The sequence below is a fragment of the Pleurodeles waltl genome, chromosome 4_1, assembly GCF_031143425.1.
Source record: "Pleurodeles waltl isolate 20211129_DDA chromosome 4_1, aPleWal1.hap1.20221129, whole genome shotgun sequence".
NCBI lineage: Eukaryota > Metazoa > Chordata > Amphibia > Caudata > Salamandridae > Pleurodeles > Pleurodeles waltl.
The window spans coordinates 179,859,130-179,873,234 of record NC_090442.1 but is presented as its reverse complement, the minus strand read 5'-3'; the positions used below and the strand labels follow the sequence as shown (position 1 = coordinate 179,873,234).

At 42.9% G+C, this 14,105-nt stretch overlaps 1 protein-coding gene across 2 annotated transcripts in view; it reads left to right on the top strand.

Annotated features, from left to right (window-relative positions):
- SVOPL (SVOP like) overlaps positions 1-14,105 on the top strand; it is a 244,704-nt gene that overhangs the window by 163,471 nt on the left and 67,128 nt on the right. For both annotated transcript variants that reach the window (XM_069227985.1, XM_069227984.1), the window contains exon 11: positions 6,355-6,557. In XM_069227985.1, the coding sequence (XP_069084086.1) occupies positions 6,355-6,557 (203 nt within the window). The remainder of the gene's footprint in view (positions 1-6,354; positions 6,558-14,105) is intronic.

The following is a 14,105-nucleotide window of genomic DNA, read 5'->3' as shown; positions in this document are numbered from 1 at the left end:
ACAATTTACACAGAGAGCATATGCACTTTAGCACTGAATAGCACTGGTCTAGTGCCCAGAGTAACAAAAACAGAGTCCAGCCCACATCAACAACCTGGGAAACAGAGGCAAAAAGTTAGGGGAGACCACGCCAAGGATGCCAAGTCTAACACTTATTATAGAGCATATAGGCAGCATTACGTATATAAATGTAGTACCCTATTGCCCCACTGGTACAGTTAGCTATCATTTATCCATCGCTGTGAGGGCTTATGAGGGGGGCTTCCACTAATAAGCGTTGGGGGCTCACTTAGGTTCATCATTTTGCATCCTGATATATGCATGAGAACGCCTGTTACAACTCAATTTACTTTCATGGCCAGATTTGTTACGCTGTCCCAAAAAAATGCCCCTTCATTCAGATTCAGCAATGTAGTATTTTATCTCCAAGTGTCTGAAAAATGTGCCACATATTGCTGGCACCATCACTTGTCACTCTCTGTCTCCACCATGCTGGTGAGGAGCAGGAGTTCCATAATAGGCACAACTCAGTTCTTTGGTGCTCCTACTCAAAACCTACTAGGTTATATTCAGAGAAGCGCTGAGGGGCATATTGATGAGAGCCTTGCATTACGTTTGCACCATGCAATGTGGTAGATGCGTGATGCAAAGCTCTGAGTCCGATTTATGAATCCACCTAAAGCTACAATGCGTGGCTTTCATTGGCCTCATAAATCTTGAGTAAGGCAATGCAGCGCAAATCGCTGCGTTGCCTTACCCTGTACAAGGGAGGCATTCTGTGGGCATTGCGGGGAGTTTTTCCACACAACTCCCATGGGTTGGCGCATTCCCCGATTTACAAAGACCTGTGAACCTGGAAATGTGTCAGACTCTTACGCCTCCCCAGGACAGAAGTTACGAGGAGAAATATATTTATTTCCCCTCATTATTTCCTCTTTGTAGCCTCTATGGATTTTTTCTGTGCAGGAAGGTACCCCTGCATGCACAAAAACAACCCTGCCAAAAACACAGGCACCCTTCCACCATAGTGGAGGGATGTCTGTATTGGCGCTAGGCCGCCGAAATGGTGCCAGTGCAGGAGGAAAGGACAGTAATGAACTGTATTGCATAAATATGATGTATTCCTGCCCTTTCACTTTAAAGTAGGGCAGCGCAGCAAGGTGTCTTGCTGCACTGCCCTATGGCAAAACCCCATAAATGAGAACCTGAGTGCTCTTCAATGCATCGGGTGCCCACAAGTCTGACTCTATTTATCAGACTTCCTTTATCCTCTTGGTCTCTCTGCCTGAAGTGTTGTAAAGCAGACATATGGTAGTAGTGAGCACTGACCAAAGCAATTTAAATACAAGTGACAAATTACAAATATACTACTAAATTTACAAAGTTCTATTTTAAAAATATGCATTTTAATAAAAGGCCCATGTATCTGCAGCACAAATGGATGCTTTCTAATAGCCACCCAAGAAGAGAAAATATGTGTAAAAGAATGAACCTGGACTGTGAACTGAAGAGGCACTCCTGCCTTTGGTTAAACCAAAGAAATATTCCACCTAATCCATCTATATAGTCAAGCAGCGGAAGGCGATGATCCTTGTTGGCAAACCAAAAACAACAAAAAGGAAATCTACCAGGCAAACGAAGACGTTCCATCCAAATAGATAGACAATGATGCCATGTGAAGGTCAAGGCAGTGCCATAGAACCTCCTGCTCTGACAAACATGAATCATAAAATATCCAAAGGAAACAATCCTGAGACAGTTGGAAAGAAAAAAGACATAGGCAAAAAGGAGGGGCTGGTCTCAGGACTACCTTGATAGAAAAAAGGCTCTGAGGAAAGCAAGGCTCTGATCTCCCCTAATCTACAACCCGAGGAGATGGCTATCGAAAAAACCTTTATGGTTAAAGGGGGTTTCTGAAAAGAGCGCCTGTAAACTGTTCTGTACTGTCACTTGATGAGACTTACCTTTTTATTGGTAGAAATCAATGACACCTTAACTCCTCAGTTATCCGATGCACTGCTTCCATACCCTTTGAAAAAAAGGCTGTAATTGAAAAATGCACACAGATATAGGAAAACTAACAACCCTTCAAAATGAAGGTTACCCACCAGAGGCACCAGTATTTTGGTAAACACCCCTGTGGTGGAAGCCAGACTTAAAGGAAGTACTCAGAAATGAAAGTGGGTATCCATCACACAGAACCAAAGGAATCTATGAGATTTCAGATGAACTGGTATGTGCAAATAGGCACAGGTATACAGAGGCCAGAAAACTTCTCGAGAAATGAGAGGTAGGATATTCGGCAGTGTGACCATCTTGAATCATTAGTACAGTAGAAAGGGGGTCACCCACATTAAATCCGAGATAGGACAGATCAGGAACTTCATTGAATAAATACCCAGCTTTCCCTTTGAAATGTATCCCTGGATGTCCTTTATCAAGCCTTGATCAAGCAGTAGCAGGCGTGGCAGAAAACAATCATATAGGACCTGCTGGAATTCAATGTGGTATCTAATCTGATTATTGGGAGTATCCAGGTGTCTGTCACTGTCTTCTGTTATGTTGCTAAATACTTCACAAGCCTTCCTCCCACCTTCTTTGTCTAGTCATGATGTTGGAGCTGCAGGTGTAGAGGGAGAAGAGAAATACTGAGCTAGTGCTTGTCAGAAAAGTGGACTCCTAGTTAACAACCACTGTACCAAAGGGCTGGCCAGCACCCTTTGTTACTGTAGATAGAGAACCTATAGGCATGAGTGAGTTGGAGGTCACAATTTATGTTTCTCCACGGATGTCTTAATAAGGTTTTCTAGTTGGGTTCTAAAAAGCTTTGAAAAATGAATGGGAAATAACTCAACAGGACCTTTTGTGAATTGTCTACCTTCCACGCTCATCCAGATATACCTTCTTGCTGCTATTGCTGACCTTGATGCAGAGGCTTCGGCACAAAGTCCATCATAAGAAATATCAGATACAAAAATCTGATGTGCTGCTTCATCACATAAAGACTGGTGGTACAGTCCACTCCTTGTTACTCTGCCAAGGTGTGGAAATCCCAGAGTACCATATATGCAGCATTGGTGTCTGTCCTTACACAAAGGTGGATACTCTATATGATCTCTTTATTACACCATCAGTCTTTCTACGCCCTGAATCCGAAAGTGCTGCATCCTCCAAAATCATAGTTCCCTGGCAAAGCATGCTGGCTATTAGGGAATAATTTTGAACCACTGCTGAAAATTCTTCTTGAAACACATCCAAGATATATATTCTAGCAAGGAATCTAGAAAACCTAAAGCCCATATTTCTACTTTTTGACGCATAACCGTGCAAACGCAGTTTGTGTCAAAAAGTATAGCGCCGGCTTGCTTCATTCCAGAGTGCCAGTTGGGCACCAAATTTATGGAACCCTGCAAGCTGGCGCAAAAGGTAGTCTAGCTTAAAAAAAAATGAAGCTAGCTGGGTAGGGGTGGCGGTATGGGAGAAGTGGTTTTTGCACCAACAATGACGGTAGGCTGATTAGAGGCAAAAAAAATGCCCTTAACCAGCCTAGCGTAATTTTCTGACACAAAACCATCCATACCACATGACTCCTGTCTTATAAAAGACCCACCACCCCAATGGCCAGCAGAGGGGACAAGAGTCCCCTGTGCATGGCCATTGTACCCAGTGCAATGTAGGGGGGCCCATTTCAGGGCCCCCAATGGCAGTTTAAAAAAGTTTTTAAAATACTTACCTCTACTTACCCTACTTACCTGGGATGGGGTCCCCCATCCTCCTGTGTCCCTCTGGTGGGGGTGTTCCTGGGGCTTGTGGAGGGCACCTGGGGACCCAGTCCATGGTGTCTGACCACGGAAATAGGTCCACAAGTCCCCTAACGCCTGGTCTGACCCAGGTGTTAAGTAATGGTGCAAAGCAGGCTTTGCACCATTATTTGGCCCCTCCTTCCACCCTTGTGTCATTGTAGCCTGGGGGATAAATATGGGGCTATGGGAATAGCAACATTTTTTAGATGGGAACGTCTACCTTGCATCTCATTGATGCAAGGTAGGTTCACGCATCTAAAAAATGGTGCAAACTCCAATATGTTGATGTTAGACGTGTCTAATGTCAAAATATAAATATGGAGTAAATTTTGCGCCACATTTGCGTAAAAAAAAAAATTTGCAAATGCGGCACAAAAAAAAGTATAAATATGGGCCTAGATGTTCTCACATCTGCTCCTTCCATGAAAATAATATTCCTTATTGATTTATGTACAGGCTGAGTCGGGATCTTTGCTATGATAATTTAAGACAAAATCTTCACTTACCGATAAGAAGCAGGAAAACCCATATTGTTCGCTAGATATTGAATCACAGCTGCTAATTCAGTCACTTGCAGATATCTCTTCATTTGTTCTACCTGTTCCTCAGAGGTATCATTGTCCTAGTCAAAGAAAGTATCTGCAATAATACTTTTTGATGGAGGAGTACCTTTTCTGACCAGAAAAACAGCCTCTACCTCTTTGATTATCATAGATTGCAAAATTCCCAGGAATTTTCTCTAGAGTGGCGAGAGGCTTCTTCCCCAGAGGAAGCGCAGTCCATGTGCCCACGGATGCTGGAACATATCCTCTGCTTCGTTGCATCCATGCAGCTCTCAAACATCACGTAGAAATAGGGAACACTTCTACATCTCTGTTACCTAGGTGACGAAAGAAAGTGGCTGCGTAGGAATTGCGGGACCACCGACATGTTGAAGTTAGGCACACACGTTGATTCTTTATTAGTAATATATTGTTTATTGGCCCTTAATTGCTTCGCAGAGACGGGCACATCGTATCGTATCCCCCTCAGCCTCTGCAACCAATCAACCACGTAACACATGTAATAAACAATGTGGTCTTAATTCTACAGTCATGCAGCTAACATCTGGTATGGGAGTTGGCAGAGCAAGGTCGCCAGCGCATGCTTATATCACTTTTTCTTTGCATACTTTTACCAAGAATATTCTAAGTTAAAAGAAAAACTAGACTACCTTAATAGCAGAGCTGAATGTCACTACAGACGAAAAACATGAAGAAGTACGGGTTAGTCCCACCTTTATGGGGACAGGATATAGAGGTTCAGCCGTATTGGAATCGATTTTAAGCTGTTTTTATTATATAGTATGGGTGAAAATTGGACCCATGTCGCTATGCCTCTTGACATAAGGACTGACGCAGTCACTCTGTCGTAGGCTGTGAGGTGGGATAGGCCATCATCTAATGTCGTCATGCCGCATCACTCGGCGGTTGGCAGCGAGCTGGAATGGTAAGTGAGCTGTTACCGCTCAGACTGGAGTTGGGCTTGGAAAAAGAAGTGTCTGTGTATCTCAGAAAGGAAGTTGAACTGTGATGTCAAATACTGCAGTGTCTCTTTGCTTTTAGGAAGTGTTGGCTGAGACACATCTCAGCGAGAACACATAGGCAAATATGATTTTTTTAAGACCCATGAACTGTTTGTTTACATGTTATCCGTTGTAACAATTATTTCAGCAAAGCACACATACTTGAATAAATCAGCTTTCAGCCCTGTAACTGTTTATTTCTATATAAAATCCCACAAAGCATGATAATGTAAACTCGCATACATAAAATCCAAAATACAATTTAGCTTTAAAAAAATCTAAATACAATTTCTAAAACGCAAATATGTTGCCATAATTTATGCCATTGTTAATCAATTCCATATAATTCAGTATTCAGGATGACTTTCATTACAGTATGTCTAGTAGATATTCTTATATTTAAACCAATTGGAATGAGTTTGGGCAGGTGATATAAATACAGCACGCACAAGTTGAAAAATTGAGTTTTTTTCAGTCTGAGGCAATAACATCAAAAACAGATATTCAGTTGCTGTCAGGGCTCTCCCTCCAACTGCAACAAACAGGATCTACAGTCCACAGTGCTCCAAAGGGAAATGGCTAGAAGGGATGAAAGACAAGGGAAAAATGGAGGGAGGACAGAAGACACCAACACACGAATACATGGAGTTAACAGATATACGAGTTAAATAATGTGCAATTCATTTCAAAGATATAGCTAAGCATATACCAGCCATGCAAATTCTTCCATTGAATTTAGACACATATAAGCAGTATGGTATAATATAAACTTTATCAGAGCCATCGAAGTTGACCAAGGGGTGAGTCCCCATTTACATCCGAAACCCCGCTACTTTACAACCCACCCATGCACTGAAGCTTTTCATAATGCATTCTATTTGCAGTCAAGAACCAGAACTGCAACTGAGAACTGGAATGGGAGAGATGCCTCATTATTCTTAGATCTCTAGCCAGCAATATTTCATTCTGTTATTTATTATCTCCTAGGCTAGGTATCTCCTTTGCTTACTATGGTGTGATCTTGGCCAGTTCTGAGCTGCTTGAGAGGAACCTGGTGTGTGGCTCTGACCAGTCAATAGCAGATGAAGGTAAACTGACCATAGAGGAGACCTCTGGACCATGCCGATGCCACATGCTGAGCCCCGCAGACTACCAGACTATGATCATCAGCACGCTGGGCGAGATCGCACGTGAGTTGAGAGCGGGTTATGTACATATGGCAGTTATTTTAGGTACATTGGAGACCTACAGCAGAAATGAATGACATTTTTTTCTGAGATCTTGAAATAAGGGTCAAGTTGCAATTTTCAAAATATGCAATGACTATCATTTTACAGTATCCAACACCACTTAACATGTAGTGAAAGGTGTGCCGTCACTGGGCCAGATCTTTCAATCCAGGTATGATGTTCTGCTTCTAAACACAAATTATAGAGTGGCCAAGGATGACAAAAGTTATTAGGCCGTAGCCAACTATATGTTGACCTAAACACCATAACGTCAGTGGGTAACCATTTCGAAAAACTTTGTTAATGTATGATAATTTATAGTTAATCATCTTAGTTTGTTTTGCCCACCTAATACCTATTTCCCTCCAACTGTTCAGACTATAAGTTTCTTCCTAGCAGGCTGTCTGTAGATTCTGATGGACTTCATGAGCCTTGATTAATGTAAATGTTACATATTGGGGGAAAATGTTGACAGGGTCCACTAGAGCACTGAACTGCCATGAAAAAAGTCCACTTCAGATCTGTAGTTCTATGCTGACTCTGCACGTCTTACCCCCGAAATACCTCAATGTTGCAAATGCTGGAGGAGGTAACTCTGAGCTTCACAACTTTACCAAATCATGGGGATGGTTTCTTTATCTTTACTGTACACTGAGAAGAATGGATTGAAAAGAAGCTAAATAACTCAAACTGAAGAAAGGAACCTGGAAATGTACTCTTGAATGATCAACCATTATTTTCATTGCTGCCTCCCTTTCTTCCTTCTCCCTTGTCCGCTGCACCCTTTCACTCCCTACTCCATTGCCAGTCCTGTTTTTCTATGATTTGTTCATGAACACGTGATTTTTGTAAAACTAGAATCTAGGTCCTCTCGTTCTACGTCCAGCAAGCACGGCCAGTGGTGTACACCACTGCTTTTCCCATTCACTCCTCCAATTCCACTTTCTTGTCCCCTTTCAGCTATTCCCCTTTCCCTCTTTTGCTACTTTATCATTCCCTCAAAGCCGTTCCTGTGATTCAAGCCCCTTCATTTTTCTTTGTAAGGAAGATAACGTTGCATCTTTGTGTTATACATATGTGGGGACTGGCACTTGGATGGGGTATTTCAGGTATCTGAAGCAGCTGGGGGATGCAGATGGAGTAAGGGTGTGTGCCCCTGGCAGGAGGGAAAGTTGTTATATGTTTATGAAGGATGTAAATGGATGAAAAGTGTGTATGAGCCTTATATGGGTAAAGGGCTGGACCACAAATGGGAACTGGGAGGGTGCTAACAGCCAACCAGTGCACGTGCTCTGACCCGAAAACTGCTGAAAGATTGGCTAACCCCAGTTGCTGTAGTTAACGTTTGACAGCAACATTACACTGAAGGTGCACCTGTACCATATAAGTTAAATAAAAGTTGAGTGACGCTTACAGGCTGCAGTGTATGTTTACATCACCCACAAATGACTTTAAAAGCATGCCTACTTGCTAGGTTTTGCAACCCTATGTCACTGAATCCTAAAAGCTGTGACGAAACATGTTGAATGAAACCGTTTTTGCTGGTAGACACACCTACGTTGTTTATTAGCTAAGTCACCTCTAAATAGTGCTTCGAAGCCCACAGGGTCTGGGTGTTTAATATGTAAAATTGTGACATATTTAATTTGTAATTGGCATTTACTGAAGTAACCAGATTAAAGTGCCCTTGCACTGACAAAGAAGCAGTTCTCTTTCTATATTGAAAAGGCCTACTTTGAATGAAAATGCATAATTCCATACGTAGGCTTGAAAAGATGTGTGCACCATTGAAAAAAGTCCAATTCAGTGGAGACTATATATTTTTGATAAATGTATTGCCTGGCTGATTTTGTAAAATGTAAATTATCTCTGAATGAGAGTCAAAACAGTAATTAATTCTGTTTGGTCAGGCCCTCCCTTATCCAGTGACCATGACTTGTCTTTGAAGAGGTATGAACAACTTACTGGGGAATGGATGCTAAAAGGGGCTCTGGAAGAAAGCCACAGATGAGTTAATCATTGGTCAACTACCACACTAATCATGGAATTTGATGCTAGAAGCGAACAGGAGCAGCAGATGAACACCACAAGGCCCATGCAGGAAGACCCAAGATAGACTAAATAGCGCCTTGATATTACATTTACCTTTGAAGCTTCCCTACTCCAGTCCTAGCTGGTAGTCCCTCCTATTCATGGGAGTGGATCTGGACTCAAAACCAGCCAGGGTTAGTTTTCCAGTGAAGATATAGAAGGTTTCCTCATCTTAATTGCCTCACCTCTGGGAGAAAAGAGAGAGCTCTACTGAGAGGTCAAGGCATTACCTTATCTTGAATGATCCATCATCTTGAAAGACCTTCAGAATTGTGATTGCAGGGATATATTAGTAGTAGTCATTGGCTAATGGCCATTCTAAGAAAAGCTTCCCACCACCACCTCCTCAGAACACAGCTGGACTTGGAAAAGAACAGATAACAAAAGACCTGTTGTGTGTGTCTGCCTGAGGGGAAGCCTGAGGCTTGACTGCGTGCCCACTTGTACTCAAGGGTTGATAGAGCTTCTCAAGGATGATATCAGCTGATTTCCTGTAGCCTCGGGGACAGTAAAGGCAAAGAAAGGCATTTTGGAAGAAGAACCAGCTAACTGTTTTGTACTGGAGCCCTAGGTAGAGCTGTGGGAGCAAGTGGAGCAAAAGGGTAAGCCTCCCTCCCATTAATGTCTGTAGCCTAGTGCCCTAGAAGCCCCACCTGGACATCTGGCCACTTTGGGGTGAAGGAGGAAAACATTTAGTAACATCCTTATGCTCCCGATTAAATGGCTTTCCTGACTCTTCTTTTGTTTGACCCTTTAAGGAGTATTTCAATCTCACGTTGCTTTGATTGGATGAGTTGTATCCTTCCACTGCTCATGTGAGAATTTTGCATTATGATGTTTGGGAAAGTCATTTCTCTCCCTCTATCTGTCTGTCCCTGCTCTTCTCTCTTGCGAACTCCCTGCCTCTTATAAAAAAAGGCATGTGCCTTCTCATGCTATCGCCGCTGCCTGCTGTTCTACTGGATGGTTTCATTAAATTAATTTAAAACCCCTTGTTTTCATCACTTTATTGCGCCTCGAAAAACCATAAAAGTACATTAAAAATATGCATTTGCATAATATACAGAATTCATTTTCCCTAACATAATAAGTAAATTTAAGAAATGCATTTTCAAAACATATTTCACTCCATAGTACAGGTTCCACCCAGCATGATTTAAAACACAATGCAGTACCACTGAGAGCATTAAGATAAACATAAAACGTTGATACAACAATACATCCTAGGAAAAAAAAAAAAAAACATTCTAATTGGAACGACCGGTATGTGAACATGTACAGCAGCCATCCTGGAACGTTTTAAACGAAAGAAAAATATTCAAGATGCCCAGTGTGCCAACGTGAACACCCTCAGTGACCACGCAGGGAGAGAAAACCAGTTTTGGCAAATCAAACAGGTGTCAGGGACGATACCTATTGGCTTTGCTGATGTTTGGTCTTTTTACTACGTTTGTTTTGGAAGTTAACAGTGATTTGGCGCTGCCTACATGTTTGCCACAGATTTCTCTGGGAGAAAGCCCTCAGCTTTGGTCTATTGCTAGCAGGTATTAAGTCCATGTTTTCTTGTGAAACTGTGTTTTTTTCTGAGAAGGCATGCAATCCCTAGTTTAATGAGAGTCTTACCCTAAACTAATACGCTAGGAATTTGCAATGAATTAATGCTGTTGGTAGGTTTGCTGAACATGAACATGTCAAAATAGGAGATAGAACCTACAGTTACTGTCTTGGTACCACAGACACCAGGTATCGCACTTGCCTAGCAAGGATGCTATGGATGATGAGGACTTGTACTTTAATGTTTAAGATGGTCACCACCATTGGCAAGTCTCATCAGAGTCCTGTGGCTCTACGGGACATGTAGTACTCTGTGCCTTTACAAGTGTGTTTAACCTATAGCGTCACTCTGAGAGGGAAGGCTTGTATCCAGACGATGCCCATGTTCGGCACACCCTTCCCTCCTCCTCAGCTCCAGAAGACATGCAAGTTCAGGAGCTTCAAAACAGCACATCACAAGGGATTGGCACATAGAGATAGGCACATTCCGCACTGCGGCCTGTCATTAGTTTTGACGCTAAGGTTATTATTAAAGGAAGTTTAATCTTTCTGTTGCCCGGATGTAACAGTGGTTATACATGAGCAGTTATATCATGGTGTTGAAGTTGTAATTGATAAACCATATTAATGAAAAAATATGAAATCCTACAGAAGAGTAAAAATATAAATCCACATATATCAGTATTAAAGAGTTGCATGCTACAAGATCATACGACTGCTTGAGACTGCTTGTCAAAGACAGGGATTTATCCAGGGATTTATCAAACTGAAATCCAGGGTTACAAGTGACATGTAGTAGAATAGGTGAAAAAAGATGACTAGGCAGAGGACTGATCATTCCCACAGCAAGAGACTCTGATCTTCGAGGTTATGCCACAGAATGGTTTAAGGATGAGTCGTTGGCCTAACTTGGCTCCCCCACTTATAAATATGTGGCCCTTCTTTAATTTAGTTCTTATTTTTAAAAATAATAGCCTAAAGCTTACTTCAGTCAGCCTCTAATTTCTGAAGGTGCTTAATAAGAGCCTGTGTCTACTTTTGTAACACAAACCCATCAATTTAAAACACAAATCAGGATATTGTGGGAAATTGGCACTTTGTTGCAGTACTCCCCCACACTTTTTGCCTGGCTTCTGGATGGAACTTGGACTGTAGTGCACTGGAATCCTGCTAACCAGGTCCCCAGTGCCAGTGTTCTATTCCTAAAACATTGTAAAGTTTATTGGAAACACCTTTAGCTACCGCTATAAGTCCCTCGTAAAAAGGTACTTAGGTACCCAGGGCATGGGGTACTAAGGGTAGGCCCCTGAGGGCAGCAGCACTGATTGTGCCACCCTCTAGGGCCATGCATCCAGATGCACCAGCACTGCCATTGCAGGCTGAGTGTCCTGGTGCAAACCTAAAAAAAACTACTCAACATGGCACACTGCCTGTGTTCCCTGCATGCACTGCATACACTGCATACACTATGGATAAGACATCCCTCTAGCAGGACTTCCATCCCTAAGGCAGGATGCACCATAATGTATGTGAGGGCATAGCTGCATGAACAATATGGCCCCAACTGTGCCCTTCCCTAATCTAGGACAAAGTGAGTGAAGAGAGCAGCCATTTTTAATACATGTGCTGGACACTGGTCAACACGAGTTTCCCAGCTTCATAATGGCCACTCTGAATCCTGGGTTGTTTGGTATCAAACAACTCAGAATGATAAATCAAAACTGGTACCAGTGTTGAATTTATCCCTAAATGTACCCAGGGGTCACATTAGAGGTGTCCCCTACAAAAGCTAACTACCCTGGTTTGGTTGCTGACTGGCCATATCCAGCCTGCCACCTCCAGACAACCGAATCTACAAACCTTGGGGGAGAGACCCATCTCTCTGGTTTGTAGAACAATGCCCTTCCTGGTGGAGGTGCTAACACCCCCTCTCTCAGAAATGGTCACTGCCCTGGCGGCGAGCTTCAAAGGGCTCACCACCTTTGAAACTCGACCCCCTGGCCTCCTGCTAGCGACAGATGGTCAACCCCTTTGCAGTCCCCCGCTTTTGGACTGCAAAGGTGGGAAACTATACAAAGGGTAGGAGGAGTGGCCCCACCTGGCATGCACCACCCCTAAGGTGTTGCCTGTGACGTGGACACTCCATTTCAGTTTCCTCCATCTTAGTCAGTCAGGGAAAGGGAAGTGATCCTTCCCACAGGAAGTGGTCATTGTAGTGGGTGTAGCCACCCAAAAGTAGGTATCCCATTGGACACTACCAGATTCCCCCTAAAACGCCCAATAAATTCAGTATTTAGTGGGCATCCCTAGACCAGGTAATCAGATTCAACGGACAAAAAGAAGACCAGCACCAAGAAGACCCAAGGCACTAGAACTGTGGACCTGCTGCACAAGGAAAAGGCACGAAACCCTGCCTGCTGCACCCAGGACCAGAGAATCACCACTGAGGAGCTCCTGAACAACTGGCAACACTCTAAAAAAACAACAAAAAAACAAAAAAAACAGATGACCTTCAGGCTTTGAAAATTGCCCAAGAACTCCCTCCAGAGTGGACCACTCTGCAACCAGAAGAAACCAACAAACCAGTGAGGGTCACTTCACTGACTAGCCGCTAACTCCAGAACCAGAAGTCGCAGCTGGACCCAATGATACACCAACAATCGCGAGGACAAGCCCTGCAAGTCTGCTAAGTTTGGTGGCACTGTGCTCTCCAGTGGTGGAACCGTACCAATACCCTTGGTATTTGGTTATTGATCAACTGATGTAGAACACCAGGAAAACCAGCCCACCCGGGGCTGAAAAAGAACCAGGAGGAAGCCCCAGGCGAGGGATTTCAGAAACACCCCGGACCTCCTGTCAGAGTGTCCCTGTTGTCCTGCAAACGACCCTTGAACCAACTTACCTCCTGCTCCAGAGGGCATCTTTGCACACAGCTCTTGGCTCACCGATTTGCTCTGCACTTGGCCACCCTGTGCCCTGAAACAAAGAACCTGCTCACCCCTTGCAACTTCAACGCTCCAAGTGGACCCCAAGGAACCACCTCTAAACTTAACTTCCAAGTGGTCTATTGCAGTGGCCCTGCACCAGCTCCAGAGAGCTCCAGAGAACTTTCACCACTGCTACCGCCAGAATTGGGAGCCGCCCAAACTTCTCCAGCTGGCACCATGTGGCCACCGACGACCTCAACCAACCTGCAAAAGAAGAACTGGGTAAACCAACTGTACGATTTTATTTGTATTTTATATGTATATCGATTGATTGCTATTGTGTGTAATTACGCACAAGAAGACTTTTTTTTTATTAAATTCAAAAATCCATATCTCAAAACGTACTTAACCAATTTTGATAATCTTGGTCTTAAAAATTACAAAAAAATCTGAAGTATTGTTATAAATTGGTCTTGAGTTATTTGTTTGAGTGTGTGAGTTGCAAGATAGATACAGTGAGTACAACAAATGCTTTGCACTTCTGCTCAAACAAGCTACTTTACAAATTAGAGCATTAAGTGATCTAGTTTTTGCCCCTGTAAACCAACGTGTGGTTGCGTGGACCCCCTGTACAGTGTGCCTAGCTTTGCACACTACATAGAGGGCCAGCCTCCTACAGATGTCAATTGGTAAGGTGGCCAAAGTAATGCAAACTATTGCTATGCACTAGAAAAAACAATAAGAGGCACTCGTTAAATCATCATGAGTATACTAGATAGTACAATAATATCTGGCAAAGTTACTGGAACTGTCCTTAGGATACCATATACTGTGTCTTTACGATAGTGTGAAATACAAACACTTAAATCAAGAGGCGAAGCAATCTTCAATCCGAATCCAAAAAATTCTTGAATTATAGTTTTTAATGTCCAAAATA